This window comes from Chaetodon trifascialis, chromosome 11 (assembly GCF_039877785.1).
Source record: "Chaetodon trifascialis isolate fChaTrf1 chromosome 11, fChaTrf1.hap1, whole genome shotgun sequence".
Taxonomy (NCBI): Eukaryota; Metazoa; Chordata; class Actinopteri; order Chaetodontiformes; family Chaetodontidae; genus Chaetodon; species Chaetodon trifascialis.
In genome coordinates, this window is record NC_092066.1 from 16,225,982 (window position 1) to 16,251,440 (window position 25,459).

Sequence of the window (25,459 nt, forward strand, 5' to 3'; positions counted from 1 at the left end):
AATCTCACTGCAAAATGGTGAGTACAGAACACTGCTCTTTGAATCTGAAGAACTGACATCAAAACCTAATGTGTGCCTTGAAGCAGCGCACTGTATTTTAGGTCCAAGAGAAGTGAGCACAGTGTCCTTGAAAACAGCGGCAGTGTTCCTCAAATACAATTTGGATCTTTTTTGAAGATGCCAGAGGGTTTAGTGAACTGTATAACTTGAGTGAAATTGCAAGCACATGTATTTTCATCTTGCATCCATGACCGTCAGTGAACCTACAATATGGTTTGGGTTGTAATTCACAGGGTCCAATGTGAGCTTTTATCAACAAGGACAACATTACCATTGCCATGGTGAATTAAGTTTAAGGGAATGAAATACTGATCAAATATTTGTCAGTAAATTGGCTTTTTCTCTGCAGACATTTTGACATGTCATAGCAGGGCTCTTATCAGGACTCCCTTCCATTTGGATGACCCAGTTCCAGGTTGTGATATTGTGCATGTCGGCTCACTGCGAGGGTACCAGATGATAAAACAGAGCCATTTTTACTGTGATTGGTTACACCTGTTTCCTGCTATCACAAGTAAAAGGCTGCGAAAAATAACTCTCTTGTTCACTCATTCACTCCTCCCTACTGCATACGACAGATACTCAGAGGTTTACTCTATAGTGAGCATTTTAACAAATGAAAAAATGCCGTTGTATCATCTATAAAGGGCATTGCATTGAGGTATTTGAAGTGCCATGGACTACTTGATCCATTGTGGGAATGCTCAATGGCACTGTGTTGTGGGCCCTTTTCACATTATTCCATCTGTAGTGTGCAGTACTGAAGAGTAGACAGGAATAGATCTATTAGGTTCTGATTACATATGTGCATCTTCTACTATACTAGCAGTATGTGCTGCTTTGGCCAAAATGTAGCATGCAGTATGCAGACAAAAGCAAAATCTGCTTTGCGCCCAAAATACCCGGATGCTGTATTGATTTGGCAAAGATCTCCAGTATGTATCAATGCTGGAACGTCACAAGAACTGTTGCAATTTTCATGCTATATCATCAGTGAATTCACAATTTCTAAGGCAAGAAATCAACTGTGTAGATTTTGAATATCGGACTTTTAAATGTTCAGCTTTCAGAAAAATGTGAAAATCCAAATTTATAATTTCTCTTTTTTAGAGCATAAGGGATGCCGCACAGTTGTGATTGCTTGGATTTAGCCATGTTATTGTTCACTTCCGCTTTCCAAAATTGGAAACCAGCTAAGCCTGATCAATTTAACCGTTCCATATGACGAACAGTGTGTGGTACATACTGCATACTGTGTTCAACAGTAGTCTGGAGTGGGCAGCTCCCAATACAGCCTCTACATCAGTTCCTGGTTCTCTTTTCTCCGTGACACCCACTTGGTTTTTTGATTGACATTTGACTGGTGTGGCTTTTACTTTATGAACAGGAGCTGCTACAGTACCTTGAGGCGAATAATGAGGACAAGCTCAGAGTTGTAGCGTGTTGAAAACGGAGTGTTGTGGATTGAGGGAAGAAGGAGAAGAGGTCACTATGGGTTGTCACAGCTGCTTCTATACTGTCCTTGTTCCTCCAGCACTTAGAAAGGACACTCAATGGCTTCTGCTGCAACTCCATTTAGCTCTATTGATTTTACAATTCTCACCCCAAGAGAGAAGGGGGAGGAAGAGGAGAGGGATGAAAGGAAGTTGGCGAAGAGAGAGAGAACGAGGCTTCCATTTTCCATGTCGATTGAACGTACTGAAGGAATGTCTCATCTGACAGAAACTTTTACACACACATCTACAGGCACTGACTTAACTGTGAGTGTATACCCGGACCACACACACACACACACACACACACGCCACACACACACACACACACACACACACACACACACACACACACATACAGGATGCCTATTGTCTCTGCTCTTTTTCAGATGGTAATGGACTACAGGATGAATCACTCCTCTCTGTGGACATTATTCGCCGTCCCTGAGTCTAAAGAGCCTATCAGTTGAATCCAGATGTTCAAAAGTTGTTCACTCACAGTCAAATGGTCCTATACAAATGAAGATTCACTCCTCTAGTGTCCTGTAAGCCGAACAGGGTAGGAATGTGTCAGACACGCAAACAGAGCCACACAAAGCAGAGGAGAGAGGGAAATAACTAAAGATCAGAACCAAAAAAAGTGGATAAAGAAGTCATTTTTCTCTGTCTGGACCATTTTGTACTATACCTATGGATCAAGTTTGCCCAGCTTAGCAAGATAAAGAACAAGTGTGTGTTTGTGATGTGGCATTGATCTAAATCCTTACAAATGAGGTGTTATTTACTCACAACAGGGTTCTTAGAGTAGGAAAAATCTATGTTAACAGAGAGGTGAGAGTTGAGACAAATAGTATTTTTCTCAGCTGAGGCCAGAAATTTAAAAGCCATAAGTCAAGAGCCAAAGATGTATTGGTGCTGGAAGTTGTTTCACATCAATCCAAGAGAAGTGTACAAGTCACACGTTGTGAATTACAGACAAACTTTCCAATTTCACCAATTGCACGGCTTGAAACAGCTACAGACCCCCTGCTATTTATCATTTATGTCAGAGTTTGATTATAGGGACTGAATACTGGAGTAGCACAAAATCACCCTCACTGCTTGTCTATACAGCATCTGCAATTATGTGCCTTATCTGCCTGCTATTACCATACTCGTTGTGCCATGGCTTGTTCACTGTCCTGTGTTTATTAGAAGCCTCCCTTTGTTTCTGAGATTAATTGGATGGTGGTGGTGTTCATGAGAGTGCATTGCCTCTCTGCGTTTGGTTGTAGATACCAGGAGACAATCAAGTGCTTATTCAGAGAGTGATTTAGGTCCATCTCAGACACAAGAGAAAAGTGCCTCAGCTCAGTTGCTCGCATGCTTACGGTGCTTATAATATTTAGAATGCTGTTATAGCAGCACAGCAGTGCAGTTTTTAAAGGTGGAGGCAGAATGAGTAGGACGTGTCAGTTGCAGTTTGCAAACACAACATTCAAAGTTGGCCCTTCCTCAACGGCACCAGAAGCACATGCCCCTTGACCCCTTGACCACGGCTGCCAGAACAGTGTGCCACCTTGACAGCGGCAGCAAGCCAACCCCGGATTCACTCTTGTTTTTTTTTGGAAAATCCTACTCATTCTGCCTCTAAAGCAAAAGTGCCAGGAATGAGGGTGCAAGAGGGCTGTGTTTGTTTACCACACAGGTGAAAAGTGATCTTGTAACAGTCAAGAAAAAAACTCCTTGAAGTGAAAATGCTTGTTGTTTTGCATGAAATTCATTCCGTCATTCAGTCAGCCTCATGTGCTCTCTGGCCTTGCTGTGTTTATTCTGTAAATATTATTTCCTATGAATAAGTATGATTTTGCAAGTCAGTTATTACAAGGACTCAGTATGTAGCATACTTCAGTCGAAAAGAGCACAAGCTGGCAATCATGAAATACACATTTTTTGGTGTTCTGTATGAGCAAAACAGAAAAAGACCGAGCGCAACAGAGAAGATATTGAACATTGCCTCTAGCGTATACATTTCCAGTGTGTGCGTTTATTTTATTTCTGGCTTCTGTTTCCCAAATGAAGTCATTTGAGAGCTCAGCTGTACTTTGTCTCCTTCAGGCACTTCCTGTGTTATTTCTACAGTATTTAGAGCTGCTGCATCTCACTTAATGTGTGTGTCTTTGCAGTGTGTGTGTGCTGAGACTGGAGTGTGACGGATAGCAAGAGTGACTGTGTGTGTTTGTTGGTGTAAAAAGTGGAGTAGTTACTTACTTCTCAGCAGCACTGTATAAGCATTCGGTCAGCACACTAATATACTGACAGCTTGTTTATTCCATGTCTTCATTTTCTGTTTTCTCTCACTCTGACTTGACCTCTCTACCCCTCTGTCCATTGCTTTTTTCCTCCTCCTTCTCTAATTCCTGCCTTACCGTAGGCAAAAAATGGGGCTTTTCTGACTGACCTTAAATGTACAACCTAAATAATTCACCAATATTATATTGCTGTATTAACCAAGTAAGAGCTGCTGAGGCTACAGAAGAGACAGAGACAAAGATATTTCAGAATTCCTGCAGCAAAATCTAATTTCAAAGTGGACCTTTGACTTAAAGTGGCAGCCATGTTCTGCGTCCTTATTTAGTCTTGTGCCTCACATCTTTCTTTGTTTAGATTTTGTCAGTTGTGTCACTGACATGAATCAGACGCTGCAGATAGATGCTGTAGTAAAACTCCTTAAAGCAGACCTTGATGCTCTCTTTAGACCATTTTTCTTTTCAATTAGTACAAAACTTTTCATTAGGACATTATTTCTTGTAGTTATGAATGTTACATGGTCTGCATGTCAGTGTAAACATCTTACATCAGAAATGAGATGGTTTTGTATGAAAAGGTGTGTTTTATGGACACACTTATGAGCACATTAGGAAAGCACTTTCCTTTCTGTCTTTTGCTGTTTTTTTCTTTGATTTTTCTCTTTTACGATCCTTGTCATGGCCTACCACCACACTGACACATAATAGGCTTGCATCAATAATGTAGTGCCACAACACTGGCAGAAGTGAGGGGAGCAGAGGAGAGGCAAGCAATGTAAATCGGAACGAAGGAGATGAAAAGAGAAGGAGAAGAGAGGTGCATGTCAGGGGGGAGGGATGAGGTGGAGGTGAGGATAGCAGGAGAGGATAACAGAGCAAAGGGGTGTGGAGCAGGACAGATGAGAGGGGGAGAGGAGGGTAGTGATGCCTAAAAGCAAAGCTTCAGCTATCATCAAATTATCCTCTGAATGTTAAATTCACAGAAAGCAGGCAATCAATATGTTTGGAGAGGACAGCAGCAAAAGAGTATTGTCGGCATACAAGAAAGAAAACATGCCCCAATTATTACCAATCATTATATCCTTCACATCATCAATAGTCTTCATCTGTGGATCTGTGCCAAAGCATCAGCATCATGAAGATCAGTGGTCTAATGGGACATCCCTGCCAGGCACTGTTCATCACGTTAAACAGATCTGAACACCATTATATATGGTTTGCATCCAAATAAAGATGTCTCATCCCATCCCAAGCCTCTCCAATGCATCAAAATAAACCTGACCCTATTAAAGGGCTTTTCAGCAGCCAGCAGAACGTCCTCATTATTCTGTTTATGTCAGCAGATAGAAAATGCCCTGTGAATAAGAGGTTATGTTTGGTTTTCTCCCTATCAAGATGCACAATAAGCCACTCTGGTTTTATTACTGGAATCCTATAACCTACGTATATTTGGCACAGAAAACAATCTGGGACTGTGCTCTTTGTGTGAGTAGTAGACCAGGCATCGTCTACTTCTTCTACCAGATATCCTTTGGGTGACACCCTGAATTCATCCTCCAGACTGTATAGTATTTTCAAGGTCCAATTGGCTCTTAAGATCTTCTTTCTTCTGTGCCCATGTATAAGATATAATAGCCTCTTGTAAATACGCCGTGGCAGATTTCCACAAGATAGACGGGCTTATCTCTAGTGTTTCATTCTCAGCAATAAAACACTGCTATTGCGTGTTAGTGCACTCAACAAAGGGAATCTGGCTCAGGAAGGTATCTGCAAGCTGAATCTTTATAAGGACGAGAGATGGTTATAGTAATAGAGGAATGATTGGAAAGTGTCTGGACACCAGTTGTACAGTTCTTGATCATGTCCAACACAGTTCTAAATCAAGGAAGTAATCTATTTTAGAGAATGACCAAAAGAGGAGAGTATATTCTTCTATTTGAGTGATCACTCCAGATTCTGTATAAATTGAAAGGCTGGGAGGTGAAATGTCGATATTACAGTAGGTTTAGAAATACGAAGTCATCTCACGGTATGAAGAAAGCAATGTAGCAAAGGCTGGGAGAAAGTGTATGCTATATACCTGTTATAGGTGCAGTGTTAATACTTTGGAGATTGACCTCTTACCCATAAAGGAAATCAGACAACAGCCTCCATATCTGTTATTTTGTCCAATATTAAAAGGGAAATTGCGTAAATAATTTTTCGAATACTTTTGGAGTTATAGAATGAGTAAAAACCTCTCCTGGCCTTTACCCCCACAGGACCCTGGAACCCCTAAATGGTGCAAAATTGTAACAAGATTACAGTAATGCCAAGTTCACTTTTTTTTTTTTTTTTCTGTTAAGATGGTTACTGTGTCAGATTAGGTGATTATAGACTCCAATCATATCTTGACGGTTTTTCATGACGGGAAGGAGGTGCCAGGGACTGATTTTTGGGAAAATGAATGTAAACAGACAATGGCAGTGTGTATGATACTGGCTCTCTTTTGGTCAGAAAAGCCTAAAAAGGAAAAAAGAAAAAAAGCACAGCAGTGACATTTCCTACGTTTCATAGTTCCATGCCTCACAACGTCCTGTATGCAGCATCAGTTGTCGTCCACTATGATACACTACTCAGGATGAAACAATCAATTTTCGCCCCCCGACACCCATTTTTGTTCTTGATGTCCTACATCTGTCGAGTCGGCTGGTATCATGTAGTCTGAAACCAGCATAAAAGCCCTCAGAAGAGGTCTAACCAGGTGAAATAATAGAAAGCACCATCTGGGATCGTGACATGGGTCTATTCTAAGGGGTCCCGTAGATGCTACACATAAAACGCTGTGTTGTATGAACCCTTTCAATCTTAGAATAAACTAGTTTGGTCATCTTTTTTTTTTTTTGGGCCAAATTTCTTCTGTGTTTCCCAGCATCTGCTGCTGTCCTCAGCTTGTTCTACTGAAGTTTTTAATCTTTGTCCAAGTTCAGTGATCCTGCCCCCGAGGTAGGCTGTGTATTCACCTGCTGAAATCAGTCATTTCATTGCAGTAATCCATTTGGCTGAAAAGCAACTATTCCATCAGAAGCTGAATTTTTGCTCCAACAAGCCGCAAATCTTCACCATGCTGTAGCATTCTGAGCGATAAAAGGAAGTAAAGATTTAAAGTTTTCATCGGAGGCAATGTTGCTGTTTTTCACACTTCTCGTCAAACAGGCCACGTTTACGAATCCATAGAAAGTTAAGGATTGCACGGCCTTTCCTCAGAGTTTCTCTTGAATTACTGTCTCCCTCAGTTATTCAACCAAAGCGGTTTATTCTGTCAAAAAAGGTAGAAATGTCAACATTGGAAGTGAGAGAGAGCAAAAATGATAACTATCCTCTCACTGTGAGTGCATCACGAAAGTCTTATTCAAAATATTCTGTTTTTGGTGAAAGAAAACAGCAATTTACTTTGAATAGAAGTCCAAAATGGATCACGAAATATATTTTATAATGCATCTACGTTAACAGGGACATGGTCTTAGCAGAGGCATAGAGACACCTCTGCTGCTGCTGCTTCCCTCCCTCTCTCTCTCTCTCTCTCTCTCTCTCTCTCTCTCTCTCTCTCTCCTCTCTCTCTCTCGCTCTCTCTCTCTGTTGTGGGACTCCTCTGATGATTCTGTTCATTCTAAGCAGGCCTGCAACGTGCTTGGGGACCAGCTCATTACAGTGTTTCAGCATTCGTTGTGTTGTTACAGTGGTGCAGAGGAGAAATACTTTCAAGCTCCCACTGAATAATATGCCTTCAGACATGCATTGTGTATGCAAACATGCCTCTGCAGCAAAAGCAGTACATCTGATGGTGTCTGCTAATGATGTGTGTGTGTGTGTGTGTGTGTGTGTGTGTGTGTGTGTGTGTGTTGTGTGTGTGTGTGTGTGTGTGTGTGTGTGTGTGTGTGTGTGTGTGTGTGTGTGTGTGTGTGTGTGTGTGTGTGCCGCAGCATGTATGTGCATTTGTAAGTGCGGGTTATGAATCAATTTAAGTTAGTCAACAAGATAAACAAATTAAATGCTGGATTACATTCATGGCTTTAACTTTTCTTAATTACCGTAGTCACATGCAGTGTGTGCACATATAGTAAATGATTGCACTAAAAGCCATTCAGTCAGTCTCTAACAAGATGACCCGTGTTCTTGTCAACAGTGTTTTCTTATTTACACACTAGTGCACATTAAATGATGATATACACAGCATTTGTGTTCATTGTCTGACCCTCAGTGCCTGCCAGCTTCCATTTGTGCTGTAATATTCATGCAATAAAGTCTGATTAGGAGAGTACTGAAACCTCCTGGTGAGGACAGTCACCGTACATGCATTTCTAAGCAAGCATAGAGACATAAGGGTCATTATTTGTTAATGCCCTCTTTCTGCCATTCAGTCCAGCAGCAGTTATCATTTATTACTCTCAAAGAGGGAGAGGAAGAATAATTGAGTGCAAGATAAGAGAGAAATAATGTAACTCTGTTATGTTTCCATACTGCCTGAACTCAAGAGTCTTTCTAGTTTTTCTGGAGCAGAGCTTTACAGGGCTTCTTTCTTTTTTTAAACTATTGGGTTGCCATTAAATTTGGTTCAGACATTCATGGTCCATGGAGGATGAATCCTAATAACTTTGATGATCCTCTGATGGATAAAATTGAAATGCCGTGACAGCAGTGGAGGTGGAGATGACTTGTACTATATAACTATAACAACTGGTGATCCAATAACTTTTCATCTAGCACCATCAACAGGTCAAAATTTTAACTAGCTGTTTACCTGCCAAACTAATGACATTCCTTTCAGCCTCAGCTCTACCTTGTCTTTAGTACTAATCAGCGGATGTCAGCATGCTAACACACTAAGCTAAGATGTTAAATATGTTAAGGATTATATCTGCTACACATCTGAACGTTTGCATTGTAAACTCGTTATAATAATATTAGCCCAAAACGAGAGCGGCAAAAACATGACCAAGAGAGCTGCAGCTCCTGTCAACATCCAGCAAGTTCAAAAAGATCACATGCCTGTTGTAATTCTTATTTTTCAGTGTCTATCTTTTGCAGTGACCTCCACAGGCAGGCAGTCAGCCAGCCAGCGGCTAAATGAAAGTGGCAATCCATTCTGCCTGTGTACTCCAGTACACATACAGATCCTGAATGTGAGCTGATGAAACTAAAACACACTGTCACTGTCAATAACATGCTTGGAATCATGCGATATCTCAGTCTGTGAACAGCACCGGAATCTGAAAACCAGAGCAGGAATCTGGAATCTGGGCCTTAAATCTCTTATAAGGAAGGAATCCATAGAAAAAGCGTAGTGGTTTTCCCAGTATCTGCAGAGAGCTGTGACACGACACTGTGTGGGAGGGGTTTCTTGGATATCCTCCCTGTGGGAATTTCTGCCTCCACACGTGTGAAGGGTTAGACTCTACTTTCCAAATTGAACATCCCTGGAGATTCCTGATGGCTCCAGCACAGGTCTCAATTTCGTTATCACATATCACAGCTTGAATAAACTACTGTGCGTGTGTGTGTGTGTGTGTGTGTGTGTGTGTGTGTGTGTGTGTGTGTGTGTGTGTGTGTTTGGCCACTGAGCCTTGGAAAGAAATGAAAATTTGTCTGAATGTTGCATCCTTTCCTGCTGTTCTTTTTGGTGCATCTCGAATTAGCATATATTCTCCTCTTCAGACAAAAATAAATTGTTTGCTGTTAATTCAACTGAATCCTTCTCACCAGACCGACTGCAGAAAAACATGCCGTAACCATAAGAGGAGGAACAAGAACCTGAGGACTTCTAAACCCTTTGAGACTTCACCAAATTGCTAAAGACATTATAACTGTAAATGTCACTTTAAAAGCAAGCACACTTGCAGTTTAAATGGCTTTAAATAAAGGGTATTTGCATGTCTCCCTGTGAGACAACAGGCATCATGATATGTTGCTGCTTTCAAGACCTCATGGTGGGTTGTATCTGTCATTCATCCTTTTCACCCGGTGAAATAGGTGAAAACAGCACTTATTCCTATTTATCCATTTCACAGCATATAATAAGGCATAATATGACATGAATCTTCACGGTCTACCCTGGGTGCTTTGAATGAGTGTGTGTGTGTGTGTGTGTGTGTGTGTGTGTGTGTGTGTGTGTGTGTGTGTGTGTGTGTGTGTTTGTGTGTGTTTGTGTTTCTATACCTGTTAATCCTGTTCAGGGTGTCAGTGAACTGGAGCCAAGCAATGTAGATCATGGACAGGTCACCTGTCAATCACAGGGCAAATGCTGTGTTCACGTTATATCAATGTTTCCATAATTCTAAGTTTGTTTAGCTGTTTACCGACTTGTAAACAGTATTCAGCAGTACGTCTGTGATTTTTCTGACAATGATATATTTTGACTCGCCACATAATAATAATATTATTAATATGAATGTGCCTGAAAATGCAAACAGCTAAGCCAAGATGCGTGGACAAAGTGCTATATTTTCAATGCACAGTATTTTTCAGCCTTGCATAACCAACTGAGTTATGGACCATCTGGAGTCGTCCCATCACAGAATTGCTCTCCAGTCATAGACGTGGGAATTATTTGCCTTTTCCCATCCCACGTGAAGTGAACACAGGGTGACTCATATAGAATATGCAAAGTAAACCCCACACAGGACGGCCCCAGCCAGCAACCCAGGTCAGGTTCACTGTGAGCTGACAGCACGGTTTCTAAATTCTTGTTTTATTAGCCATCAGTACTGGCTTCACTGTAATCAATGATTTAAGAACAGAAGCCCTGTGGAGCTGAAACAATTAGTCAATTAATCAATTCGTCAATCAACAGAATATTAATCTTAAAAACTATTTTGTAATTTTTCAAGCAAAATTACCAAAATTTCACTTGTTCCAGCTTTTCAAATGTGACGATTTCCTGTTTTTTCATACATTACAGCACACTAAATATCTTTGGGTTTTGGACAAAACAAATAATGCAACATCTTGCAAATCATAATGGGCATTTTTTCTGAAATTTTATAGATAAAACAATGAATTAATTAGTCAAGAAAACAATCTGCAGGTTAATCGATGATGAAAGTAATCAGTCGTAGTGGCTCCAACTCACATGTATACAAAATAGGAAAGGTGTTCACATCTTGTTGTAGCCCAGGCGGGGGGAGTGTGGTTGTGTGTTTATGATGCAGAGAGACAGGGAGAAAGAGAGAGAACAGGCCGTGTCCTTATAAGTTCTCCAAATAATCAAAGAAAACCAGGTCTTCCCAGGTCTTCCACAGCCGTGTTTGTCACTCATCATGTGCCTTTAATGAACAGCTCATTAGACAGAAACCTCATTAGCTATCTGATGATAGGGAGCAAATGATCCAGAGATGAGGAGAGGAATTTGTTGCATCGCTCTCATTGACGGTAGAAAGGCAGGGAACGTTCAAGGATGCGCTTTCGGTCTCAGCTGCATGATTGGAGTAAACATCATCATCTTCGTAACGGCATCCCTTATAAACATAATCCTCCACGGAAAAATGCTCCTAACCTAAATAAGACCCCCCCCCAAAAAAGAGATATAGTTGCCAGAGTAATGTATTTTTAAAGCTGCCCCATTTTTGCATGTGTATGTGCAAAGCAAGGATATTTTCTTATTTGAATGCATAATAAGTGGACACATAGCACTGCAGCATAGTAACATGACAACCTCTCTCTCCCCTTTACAGATCTGTGACAAGGAGTGGCACTATTACGTGATCAATGTGGAGTTTCCTGCAGTGACACTATTTGTGGATGGTGTGACCTATGAACCCTACCTGGTGACTGATGACTGGCCCATCCACACCGCCAAGATTGATACGCAGCTAACTGTGGGCGCCTGCTGGCAAGGTCAGTGTGTGTGTATGTCTAAAAATGTACAGTAGTGTTAGAGTGGTGCAGAAATTTGTCCATGGCTTAAACAAAGCTGAAATCAGACAGGAATGGGACACAACTGCTATTGGTTTGTTGGGATTGTTTACAGCTATACTATAATCTGACAGTTGTTTTATATGCAGCAGGCTTTTCAGCTTGAGGTTATGGTTTTTATATGCTCCGCATAAAATGAAGAAACTGAGTTATTTATAGGGCTATTCCTACAAAAAGGAGCCATATCTGCACAGGAGAAACATCATCTTCACCACTTCCTTTGAAAGCACCGCAGCTCGTTCTGTTATGTAATTGATTAATGGCTGCGTATTGATGGTTACAGCAGCTTTAGTATTGTAAATGCTTGTTGTGAAAACCAATAAAGGGGTTAAAAAAAAAGACATTAAAATGAGGGAGTACTTTTTGGAAGAATGTTCCAGGAGAGTCTGTGCCAAAGAGCGCTGGAGTTTACAAAGGCACTTTGTGTGTGTTGTTGTTTTTTTTATTTGTCACCAATATATAGTGTATATGTAGTGTGTGTATGTACACAGCAAGATAATGAATCTGCTTTCTTTACAGAGGGCGTTGTCCTTACTCAGGGGCAGTTTTGATTAAATACAAAACAGTACTATTGTATTGAATAATACATGAATAGCCTAAATTTGTGCAGTGTATTTAAACAGTGTCAGTATTTTGATCAGAAACTCTGCAATACATGACAAATAATCAATTGGCACAGAAAAAGACCTGAGAAAAAATGAGACAATTATTTAATTCTTCAATTAATCAAAGTGTTGTGAAATATACAGTATGTCATTTTTTCTAGATATGCAAATGGGAAATACCTGGAAAAGGATGGCAATATACGCCAACCATAGAGAAACAGCATCAACAGCAGCAACTGAAAGATGATGATAATTACATTTGAAGCACAAACAGAGAGAGGGAGAAAGCAGGAGTGTTAATGTTAAGATAAATAAAGAGATTAAGATTCATGCCCCAGGGCTGCAAGCATTTCTTCTTTGAAATGGAGAGGCACTGGCTATGTGGGTATCAAACAGGAAATTCTGCGTGTCAGTTCCAGCGACAGGGAACGAGAGCGGGTAGTGATCACGATGTAATGAATAAGAGCTACCCTGCTGCCATGTTTATGACTTGAATAATTATACAAAAAATGCTTTACAGGAGGGCAGAATGACACAGTAGTGATCCGTTCTGCAGCTTGCCTAAATCACGCTCACAGCCCTCGCCAGCATCATCTAAAGCTTCTATCCTGATGCTGTTTTGGTTGGCATTTAAATGTCTTTTCATCCTGTGTCTGATTGCAAATTTTCTTTTTGTCGTCATCATTTTCTTCCTTGCTTCATGCGCCTGGTCTTTCTGCCTCTTTCCATGAATCTCTGATTGTGAGAGAAAGCCCTGAAGGAAGGATTAGCTAGAGTGAATGGAGGACAACTTTGCCAGCTATTACATCCCAATGAAGCCGCTTTAAGCTTCACTAAGCCGCAACTGATAACTTTGCAGGCCATTAGCAAGCAAGATTGCCTTTCAGCCTCTCATTTCTCCATCCCCTCTTCCCCACAATCAACAACATAATGATGAGACATGTGGAATGAAAGGCATTCCGACTGTATTCACTGCCCTGCAAGCAAAAAGGAAAAAGTGTGTTGTCACCATACAAGGTTAACAAGAGAATGGTTCGGGTGTTGTAGAAGGTTTTTAAGCAGTTTTTGTCACTATAAGCTATTTTTGAGTTGGGATCGGAATGTGTGTTTACCATCGCATTTCATGTGCCACAGGAAAGTGGGTGTGCAATTTCAAAGCAACCCTCACAGTACAGTACACAAATACTTACCAAAGAAGCACAGTGTAGGCATCAAGAGCCTTGGGTAATTTTATGCTGATAATGAAAGGCGCCAGTTGACATATACACGAGTAAGTTTAAAATGATTTGCAGTTTAAGTAGAAGCACGGTGTGCTTTGTGATCGTATTCTTTTAGCACACAGTGAAATGAGAAAAGAAGCCATATTAAATATCTCAGCGTACTGTTACAAGCATAAACAGTGTTTTGTTTTTTTTTCTTCAACTCGAAAGTAATCCATTAGACCTCTCTCATTTTGGCTCGTCCAAGCAGAAGAAGCACAGGTGTAGCTAATAATATTAATTATGGTTCTTTATGGCTCTGGTTTAAGCTAACACATAAAGTGCCAAGGATCTGGAATGACATGCAGCAGCAGTTATCAATGTTATTGGTTACACCTGTGTCTGACGAGCGATCCATTTTCTGAAAACAAAACAAAAACTCAGACCTATAGAATACTGACATACAGATTTACTGACTTAAAACACACTGATCAGGTAAATATGTCTCTCTGGATGTCGCACTGTATCACACAAGTAAGAGAATAGCACAGTGTAGCTCCTGGGCTCAATTGCCTGAGAATCAAAGGGAACCAAAAATACAAATAGAAGAATTACAAACAGCATGTTTCAATGAAATCAGCAGCTATTCAATGTAAATTAGCAGCGATTGCTTAGTTACAAAAGATCCCAGTTGTCAGCGCTTCATTGTGTTAATGTGTATGTAAGAGCTGCCGTGCAACATGTGACATTTCCTCTTCTTCTGTCCTTTCCCTCCTCTCTTTTGTGAATCTGTAAAAACACATACACGTCGAGACACAATCAGTTCACACTTAGTAATTGAATCACAAAGACGGTGCCTTGATGAAAAGCTTTCAAGCAGAGATCGAGAAGGAGACTGCAGGACAGAATAATGAGGAATATTTCTGCATTTAGACAGAAAGGGAGGTGATGGACACTCATTAGGAAAATTCCTCACTCACACCCACTGTCATCAAACAGTGTCTACATGTCTGTTCCTAATGCATGGGCAAGTATAAAGAATAAGAATAATAAAACCTATAATGAGGATGATATTTGTAGCTCTTGCAGTATCTGATGAACACAGAGTGACACCCACAAGTCAAATTGTTATTTATTCTAAATAAAACCAAAGAGGTTTCTGATCACGTTTAGTTATTTTATGTTTGCAGGCTTGACATTAGTTATCAGGTGGGGAACACAAAAATGGCCTATCTTGTGTTTCATTGGGAAAAAGCACACTTCCTAGACCGTGGTCTTATGAAAAATGAAGGGACAGAGCAATGCACAAAAATGCAACCACAGCATTGCAGTGGTCCGTTTCTTGACACACCTCAGTGTGTGAGCATGCTCTGGTTGTGACCTAGTTGTGAAATATTGTCCATAATGTAGTGTAGCAAGTAAGCTTCAAGGTGTGACCTTTTAAACCTGCTGCAGAGAACAATCATGATTAGTGAAATGTGGGTGGCAAATGCCAGAATGACTTCAACACATACTCGTGAATACACACTGAAGATGGCCTTGCATACATACATGCACACAGAACAAACGCAGGCCAGTCAGTCAGTGTCTGGTCGGATGGCCATGCTGGGAGAAGAGACAGGATGAGTTTAGACACCTTCCTCAGACATTTGGATTGTTTGAAGTGATCCTAATTTTTGCTGTTTGTTGTAGTGTTGTTTACATGGATATTGCAAATCATATGCTGTTTTAATGGTTCTTGAAGAACATGGACCGCATCCTAAAATTGCACTATTGCTCAGTAGTATCATCAGTATCCACCGTCTGCACCTCAGAGCTCCAGGAGATAAACATGTGACAGAGTGGACGACTGCGCTGATAAAAAGGACAGAATCCCAGTAATCTGTTTCAAAACAATACTAAAGATACTTAATACTCAGCATGTTAATATTGTGGCCCTGGACGACCTATGTAAAATGTAACTCTCCTGTTGCCTTGTATGCTGAAGGCAGTTGTTTGCTGTCTCTGTGACAGGATCAGCTCTACATGTGTACACTGCTGCGTGATTCACGTTGACAGAGCTGAGAGAGTAGATGCCTCCAGCCCATGCTGGCTGGCTGGTAGCTGCTGTTCAGAATAATATCTGCTGTTACTGTCCACTGTTCCCCTGAGCCTTGCTCCGCAGAATAGATCTGTACAAGGAAAACCTCCAGCTTGCATCGTGGTGAGTTGGGTTAGTAACCTCATACAGCAAAATTATTTATCCAGCGTTCAAGCACTTTGAAGAGCTATATTCAGTCTGACAGCAGGGGTTTTAATTTTGCTGCAGCAGGTTGACAATTGTTAGTTCAGGAGTGAAAACAGTGACGCGTTGTTGTCCAATATGTTGGACAAAGGACCTGGAATAAACATGTAAACAAACAAACCGTGCCTGCGTATTGGTGATGAATGGGAAATATTACAAGTCAATCAAAGTGCAATGTAGGTTGTTTCCTAGCTGTGCTTTTTAAACTGTGTGGGTTTTTGCTGTAGTTTACTATAGAACTTTATTTTTGTCTTATTCAACAGGAAACCAAAAAATAACCACGTAGTTCTCCTTGTTTGTTTTTAACAAACTAAATTATTTAAGTATCCTTTAAGTGTGTTAGCATTTTCACAACTGTTCTGTGTTTGCATAGTAAATTGTAAGTACAGTAAATTGTTTTTTAATGTAAAAGGGAGATAATTGTTAATGTAATAATAATTTTATTTATTGTTTGTTGTTGTTTTTGTTTGATTTCATTATTATAAACCAATACCAACATTATTATAGTGATGGAGCTCCTTTCAAATGTTTCAGTTAACAGAAAAGCACAGGACAGTACAGGACAGGCAGTAGTAGTGTATTATCTGGATTTCAAAAGTGCATCTTCCTAAAGAAGCTGTAAATGTGCAATATCAAGAGCGAGACTGCTTTCCAGCAGCTCATATTACACCTCTGTGACATTTTTAGATTTGCCATTGACTGATACAGCATAGAGTATGAATATTGGCTTCATCAGAAGTGGTGGACTTGCACCACAGGGCGAAATCTTGTGTTATGGATGGAAAAACTTTTACTACATAAGATGCCAGGGCATGACTGAATTTGTGATGGAGCTGACCCCACAGACTGCAGTGCTGCGATACCTCGCACACACAGACTGTGCCAATGTGTTGGCTTGCACTAGAGGTTCCATTTATTTAGCATGAAAGGATGTATTTCCCACTCTCTCCACTTTCTGTGGCAGTTGCAGAACATTTCAGGCCAAGCACGCATTACATGTGTCAAACTCATCCATCAAATTCAATGCATAAAGCTGACAGGAAGTGTCAAAATATCTGCAGTTGTACCAGGTGTTGCAAGAGTGTCATATCATAGTTGTTTGAGTTTTGCCGACTAACTTATATGTTTGTGTAATAACACCTGCTCTTAGGTAGCTTTTTGTCTTTATCCAACCATATGAGTTCCCATAGCATATTTAATACAGAGATGTGATTATAAGCATTTCCTGCATGGTAAAAGTTCTTTAAATTAGAAGTTACAGGTGTTAAGTTGTTCATTATTATCAATTAAACAAATGCTTTTGTCGTCTATACTAAACAGTTCACCATTCCAGCCTTGCTAATGAAAACTCCATTAGACATTAGAAAACTGAAAACACAATGTCCGTGTCAATGTGATTCCGTTGCATTTATTCCCTGTCTGAACGAGTGTCAGAGTTGTTTTACATACTTCTTTTCTTACCTCCATTGTGAACTTTGGGAAAAATAACCGCTAAATTCTTCATAGCTTGCTATCCACTGGGTCCTGTAAGCTTTTTCTGAAGCAGATTCACAGATGTTATTTTCAGCAAACTGTGTGTGCTTTTCCCTTGGAAAGATACATAATACATGTTGTTGTCTCTTTTACCCTGCAAAGGCTCAGTAAAAACAGGTTTGAACCCAAGAGCACATCTCTGAGACCAGGCCGGCAAAAGAAAAAGTTCAAGTTTACTTGAGGTCAAAAACAGGCAAAAGTCAAAATAAGGCTGGGCAGATGAGGCAAACATATAACAACAAGGATCAGGCGAGAGAGCCTTATCAAAAGGCAGGCAGGGGGTCTTAACAGGCACAGAAAATGGCTGGAGTGCTAAGGCAGATGCACAACAGACGATCTGGCGGGGAATGAATGGAATTGGGCCAGTACATACAGTATGGTGCTTGGCTAATGAGAAAGTGCGGTGGGCAGGGGAGGTCAGGTGATGGGGAATGTTGGGAAGGCAGGGGTTACTGCAGGCCAGGTGTGAGTGGCAGTGTCTGAAACGACAGGAGAGTTGGTGCATGGCAGGTGAAAAACCCAGACAAGGAAAATGTGAGGCTAGGAATTGGCTGACATTGTGACAATAGCCCTGTTTGACCCATTTGTCACTTCTCCTCTCGTCCTTCCCAATTCTGCCTTAACGCTCGTATCTCACTTTTCATTCCACTTTCCCTGCCTGTGGAATTTCTTCCTTTCTCTCCTCTCTCATTAGGTGGTGAGGTCGCGACCCCGAGGTTCACCCAGTATTTCCATGGCAGCCTGTCAGGTCTGACAATCCGACCAGGCCGCATTGAAACCCAGAAGGTTATCTCCTGTTTGCAGGCCTGCAAAGAAGGCCTTGATATTAACTCCCTTGAAAGCCTCGCTAAGGACATCAAGGTGTGTGGAAATAATGGAGGTGTTTCCAAAATACAGCAAACACACACACACACACAGACTTCACATTTTTAGTTTTTAGCGTACCACTTTTGGGGTACTTTTTATAAACAGATGTCTGCATATGAACGCAAACAACTGAAGGCAAGAGGTAAGATTTTATATCAGAAGTGTTTTGGTTTCAGTTTGTGGTCTGAGTTGTATTGACCAATGACATTTGAGCAGGCTTTGGTCGTGTGCAGGTAAATAGTCCACGTGGAGAGCAAAAGAGTCAGAATGGCTGAAATGCAATCTTGGCTATCGTTTGATGACGATTTAGCTTTTTATTTCAAGTTCTCTGAATTTATATGCAGATATCTGTATTATAGATTAGCTGAACTGTCAAGTTGTCCATTTTTTAAATTAAGACTATAAACAAGGACTGGTGCACGGAAGCGGATATCCATTATCCAGATATTCACCCTGAAACATGGGCTGTTGCCTCCAGAGGCTAAATTGTTGTCAGATGATTGTCAGTGAGTTCTGAGATTGCCTTAGTGATAATATAGAAGTAAGACACTGTTCAGGCTGATGTTTTTTGTCAAAAGGAATCATTTGCTCAGATGGACAAATTGTTTGTGTGTCCAGTTCCACTTTAACCCTGCGCAGTCTGTGCTGGTGGTGGAAGGAGAGGACGTGGACAGCATCAACACAGCCATGACAAAGGTCTCCTACATTAACTCTCGCCAGTTCCCCACGCCAGGCCTCCGCCGGCTACACATCACCACCACAGTACAGTAAGTGCACATACACTTGATGCATTTTCACTCACGGCTTGACTGTTTTAACATCCGGATTTGCATTTATTTAGCCGCACATTTTGGCATTTACTGCACAGTTCAGTCGCTGTCACTGAGCAGCTCTGCTGGATGAGTTTATGGCCTTACTCATGAGCACATCTCAGACCTTTCTGTTTACCACCTCGGCTGAGGACACACATCTTGGTAGTGATCACTAAGGAGGCACATTTTGCAGGTAGTCTGTCTGAGGGGCCTACTCAGCTGTTGAATAAAGTGTGAGGTAACTATCAGGAGAACACTATTGCGAAATGATACATGCGTAACACATAAAAGAAGTTGGTCAACTGAATTCCCGTAGATGGTTGCAAAAGTTACAAACAGCCAGGGGCAAGGTGGTTAAAGCATGAAAGGAAGGCTCTGTCAGATGTGTCGTGTGTGCCTTTGTCTTTAAGCCACAGAACTCCCAGTGGGATGGCAAAGGATGGATCATTAGTGTAAAAACGATTAAATTACCAAACAGACCAGCTGGCCATTAAGGACATTAAGCCTTCTGGTGAATGGAAAGACCATCTTGCTGGCGTCTGTTTTCCTTGCTTTTTGTGTTATTTCCTGTCTCATTCTTCCTGACTTTCATTTTCTGTCAGTCTTTCTGAGTGTCCTTCTGTGTATCTATCTCTGGATATAATTTGATTTGAATTGACTTTTCTTTGCCCAATAGCCGCAGATCCCAAGGACGGTGATGTCAGTCGGTCTATTTGTCCAAAATTTGTCCAAAGCAAAAATATCTTGACTGCCAACCACATTGTTCGGAAATCAAAAGACTTTCGTCCAAAGCGCTATATCTTGAAAATGACTGGATTTCCTTGATACCTGCTATGAATATTCAAAGGACTAATACTAATCTTTTCAATGACATCCCTGGCATTTTCAAACTCTCCATTTACACACAGGAGATCTGAAAATCTAATGGACAGGTAATAAATGGCTGAGCCTTTCACATTTCTGCTAGCATAACTTTTCTGTTCCATTTTCCTCTCATTGCATAATCAGAACCACATGATTTAACCTTGTATGTGTACTGCATACCCTGAAAACTGTGAATCATAAAGTAACGCAATACATAGTTTACCTTCAACAACAGAATGACAGAGAAGAATGCTTACAAACTAGTTAATACTGCAAATAAGTTGCTTCATGTTGAGTGCACAAACTAATTCTGTAAATTCTGCGCGTGTGCACGTGTAGACCTTAGTCCTTGGGAGGGGGGACAATTTTGCCTGTTCGGGAATGCATTATGTCAACGAGCGTCCTGACAAGGATAGAAGTACAAAGCGAGTTTGTGTGTGTGGAGTTGTGATGTGTCTCACAGCATATACTTTATACGTCTCCACACACATTCGGCACCTGCTCATTTGTTGAGCAGCGAACGCAGGCAGGTCAAATCAGCTGAGACGTGCGATGGTCGATAAAGAGGGTGGAGCTCGAGGAGCAGCAATGGAGGCTGACTAATTCTGAACAACACTTCATGACTCCCTTCGAGATAAAGACAGATAGATCTGCCTCACCAGATATGTTGAATTTGCAGCTGAGGCAAAGACAACAAGATGAAGTCCCATTACACGTCAATGATATTTTTTCAGTTCTTCTTGAAGGTGTTGTTGTTTAAATGCTGCCTGTCTTGTCCTTGTGTCTAAAGTCCTGACTTAGAGCTGGAGCATTGATAATTGCCACTCCAGTATTCACAGGGTCAGTGGATTTAGAATTTTTAAACACCACAGGGTTACGATAACGTCCTTCTTTATGTATAATGATTTTTTTTAAAATTGATTATTTTTCCTTTTGGACATTTATTCCTGTATGGCTGAGAGCTGAGGTCATAGCTAATCGCTGTCACTTCAAAGTTTTATGGTAGGCTTCACTTTATATATACGATAGTAAAGATACTTGAATTTAAACTGTACTTTTATGACTCGTATATGGTGATTAGAAAAGATGGGTATTTATTACACTTAGACACAATTTTGAGAAGATAATATTGAAACAGCTCAGAACAAACAAAACTGAATGCCAGGACATGAGAAAAGCTATGAACCATTGCTTTTTACCAAATATACACCTTGGAGTAAATGGAGATCCCAAAGTGAATACTCGATAACTTCAGCATCCATGGAGTTGCACTCTCATCATCAAATACATTTTCTGTCCATAATTGAAGACAAACATCACTTTGGGCACAATTTTGAAAATGATCAAGTCAAATTAGAGGATGATTTTCTCGTGGTTGGGGCAGTATTTCTCATTTGCAGCTGATTTTCTGAACACAACATGGAGCATAAAAGAGGAACATTAGGGAATGTTTCATTCTTTCCAATTTAAATGTTTATTACCTTCTTGTTCTGGCATTCAGGTACCCTTAATAGTAGTAATCTGCCATCATGCGCCTGACCTCATGAAACCTGAAGGTTCTGAAAAAGTACAGGTATTTTCTCTGTGAGGTTCTTACCGAGAGTGATCTGGTTCGACAGGAACATTTTCTGCCAGCTAAAAAATAAAATGTAATGGCAGTGATGTCGCCAGGCCACTGTCAATCAAATCTTATCAAACTACACCTACACAGTCCTGATGAAGCACTTTAGTTTATAGTGTTAAACTCCCAAACAAATGGTAACATTGTTACTTATTTGATCATGAATATTTGATCTCATAGAGAAATACTTAAAATTTTCATGTGTGTGTCAACACAGTTTCACAGTATGACACAATATTTTTGCATTTCATGATCATTATTTGTGACAGCTACATAGAAAAGCAACACCAATACAGTTAAATCAAGCCAAATCAGCAGTGAAGCAGTAACGCTGGCACTGTCACTCCCTGTAACCTCTCCCTCCTCTCGTCTTCATCTGTGTGTGTGTGTGTGTGTGTGTGTGTGTGTGTGTCTGTCAGGTGTTTCGGGGAGGACACGTGTCTCTCCATTCCAGACATCAAGGCGATAGTGATGGTCCTGCCACCCAGCGAACCGAGAATCACCATTACAGGATCTAATCGACTCGTCAGGCCTGCCGGTGACCTGCGGGGCCCACTGGGTGTGGCACCCTTCAAAGAGCTTCACATCACGAGCACAGTAATGAAGGGAGACAGCTTCGGTGGATGTGAGTGGAGAGGCTGCCTGTGTTGTTCTCGCGTCATGACAGCCTTGTAGTAATGTTTCAGTTAATGTGACAGAAACTGTGGTTTTAGAGTCCTGCTGAGGTGCTGTTAAGGCGCACATAACTCATTTTTGTCATTTGGTGTCAGCCCGCAGACCAGGTGTGATGGAGGTGATGCATAACTTGGACTACTGTGATGTGCTGGTAATTGGGGAGGAACTGAATCCTGAGAGAGAGAGTCTGGAGATACATCACAGTGCTTTGTTGGGAAAACACCTGGACGCCACCAACTCCACCTCTGGAATATCGATCTATGGTAGGCGGGGCTAACACTCTGCGAAGAGTGGTGATGTGTGGGAAGAAATGCACCACCTTTTCACCTTAAAATCTTAAAGAATGTCGCTAAAAATGGCTTGCCCTTTATACAGCAGTAAGATGAACATTCACACTGTATACAATAGGACAGCTGTAAAGGTCAGAGAAGCAGTCTCCTGTCATAACTTAGTACAGATCCAGACTCACACACAGCGCTTCATGACATATTTTAGGCTGCGGTATAACATGTGTTTCCTGTGTGTTACAAGGCGTGGACTCCATGGCCCACTATGAGCAGGCACTGAGACAGGTGCGCTACAGGAACTGGCGACCTGCCACCCTGTCTGACAGAAGGTTCAGACTCACCTGCTCTGAACTCAACGGACGCTACACCAGCAACGAGTTCACTTTAGAGGTCAGTCTGATTTCTTTTCATTGCCACGTTTCAACTCTTTGTCACTCTTGTCTCATCCTCATGTCCTGTACTGTTTAACTAATCCCTGACATTTCTCCATATGCTTTTTTTTTTTTAATCTTTCCCATGCTCTTTTGCATTCTTCATTGTTCAAAAACGTATTTGTTTTTTTATTTTGTTTTATTCTGTGGTTGCAAAAATGATCATGCGCTAGAGTTGGGCGGTATCCAAATTTTGATACCGTCAAACTTTCCCCACAATTTCCCTGGGGTATACGGTATTACCGTGACTAATTAAAAATCACTTTGCAGGGCAGCGTGACATGCACACAGTTCAGACGGTCAATGCTCACGCTAAGAGGCACCAATCCGAACTTGTAGCATACCAGAATGACGGCGAGGAACTCAGCTAAAAGCCTCTACCAAGCATTGCCACCCAAACAAAACATAATTGATACCCCACGAAATTATATGCGCATGTAATGAAAACACGAAAATGTCTGCCTTTGCGACGAAAACTCGGCGAGCTAGCAGCCAAAGAGTAACAGAAAAAAAACTTTGCTAAATCATAAAGAATGTCTTACCTTGTTTTGTTCTGTTTTGTGGTCAAAAGTTATATTCCAGCCCAAAAACACGCTACTAATGTCTCCTCCTATGACTCTGGTTAGTTTGAGATCAATCACAAAGGTCCTGCTTGCTTACATAAAGAGGAGGGGGTTTCTAGAGTGGAGGGAGCGCTCTTCATGCAATAACCTATCTCTGGGCTTACTTCCTTCTGGAACATCATTGGTGTTTCTATGGTGAATTTGGGCGGGTCACTGAGCTGTTGACCGGCGTAACCACACAGTTAGTTTCACCGATCCGTCTCATGAATGAGCAGAGCGCTCACAGAGGACTCTGCTGAGCAGCCCAAATTCTTATTTTACTGTTAGCAAGCAGAAAATGGCTGAAAAACAGTTTTCAACAGAGGAGTTTCTCCGTGTGCTTGGACGAGATAACGGTACTCTGCCCAGATGCACCTCAATGAGCGCCTGGACGTACCTGTGTTAAAACATCTGTAAAACTGCTCAGGTTCGTTCTTCGCATGTAGTTTTGCACAGTCACCTTCTCCTCAAGTAAAAATTCAACCAGATACGTTGAACAGAGTTGACTTCATTTTTGTTATGACGATGCTACAATTATGTTAGACCCCTATAGACCTATGTGCGCAGCATTTTTTTTTAATGACGGTAATGAAACTGATACCATTGCTATTTTTAGATACCGCGGGATACCTTATTACTGGATTACCGCCCCACCCTATCATCCACCTTCATTTTCCTGAAGATAATGTTGTCTGTCTGCCTCTGTAGGTCAGTGTTCTTCACCACTCAGCACCGGTGGGACATGTCAATCATATGGCTGCTCAGCCTCAGTACATGAGACCCGTTCATCACCCACTCATGATACACACTCTCAACTCACACATGTCAGGTAAGCTAAAATGTAAATGTTTTCTGTGGTGAATATTTGATGCTGTAATGATGGAGCAGAATGATGTTTAAACTGGTCTATCTTCTACTTTTTTCATACCAGCCGTCAGGAAACAACACAAAACACTGACTTTTCTGTCACCTGCTGCCTAACAGGGCAACGTTTTTGTTAATCAGACTATTATTTGGAAATGAAAACAAAGACATACATGTGTTTCCTTCCTACAGGTTCAGCTCAGACCTACTGTTCTGTTCTTACCGTACAGCAGTTGGTTTCAGACCCACTTTCACACTGCAGTGGATGATAATAACGGACATCTAGAATTGTGTGCCCTTGATTTCCATTTCATTGAAGCAGTTCCGACAAGACGATCAAACTGGAGATTTAATGCTCTATTTAATTGAGTTACTACGTCTCCAGACCTCAGCAATCAAATTCAAGGGTAAAATGTTGTCAGAACTGAAAAGAACAATGGTGAGGACAACAAAAATAAGACAAGAGTCATAAAGACTGGATTAATCACAGAAGGGAGGCAGCATATATCTTAAAAATATTTAGCTCAAGCCAAAAGTTGAACACCAACAGCTGAAGATCTGCAGCCATGTATGAGTAGACTCAGCTGTATATATAAAGTTTTTTTAACCATTGCTTAAACAAACAGGTGAATTTAGAGCAAATGGTGAATGAAAACAGGGAGACAAGAAGAGAGGCAGTTCTCAGCCAACAGCAAAATGAGACAGACTCTAGTTCGAATTCAATATAGTATCATGCAATCTTTTGCCTCTCTCCCCCCAGGAGCAGCACCTCCAGCAGCCACAGTGGTTATTGTGGTATGTATCGCCGCCCTGGTGGTGATTGTGGTCATCGGCGTGTACAGGATCCATGCCACACATCAGGAGGGGTCCAGAGACGATGAGGATGGGGGCAAAGACCCTGAGGACGACTGGGACAACTCTGCACTCACGATCACTGTCAACCCCATGGAGGTTGGATGACATTTACATTTAAATTTTGGGGTTTTATTCCTGCAGTATACCTAAAGACAGAAGGGCTGACTGG

General features: G+C 41.2%; 1 protein-coding gene across 1 annotated transcript in view; it reads left to right on the top strand.

Annotated features, from left to right (window-relative positions):
- clstn2a (calsyntenin 2a) overlaps positions 1 to 25,459 on the top strand; it is a 150,966-nt gene that overhangs the window by 122,380 nt on the left and 3,127 nt on the right. Inside the window, exons 10-17 of the mRNA XM_070974154.1 lie at positions 11,551 to 11,713; positions 18,107 to 18,273; positions 18,898 to 19,046; positions 21,996 to 22,201; positions 22,347 to 22,514; positions 22,783 to 22,928; positions 24,280 to 24,400; positions 25,196 to 25,386. Coding sequence (XP_070830255.1) covers positions 11,551 to 11,713; positions 18,107 to 18,273; positions 18,898 to 19,046; positions 21,996 to 22,201; positions 22,347 to 22,514; positions 22,783 to 22,928; positions 24,280 to 24,400; positions 25,196 to 25,386 — 1,311 coding nt within the window. The remainder of the gene's footprint in view (positions 1 to 11,550; positions 11,714 to 18,106; positions 18,274 to 18,897; positions 19,047 to 21,995; positions 22,202 to 22,346; positions 22,515 to 22,782; positions 22,929 to 24,279; positions 24,401 to 25,195; positions 25,387 to 25,459) is intronic.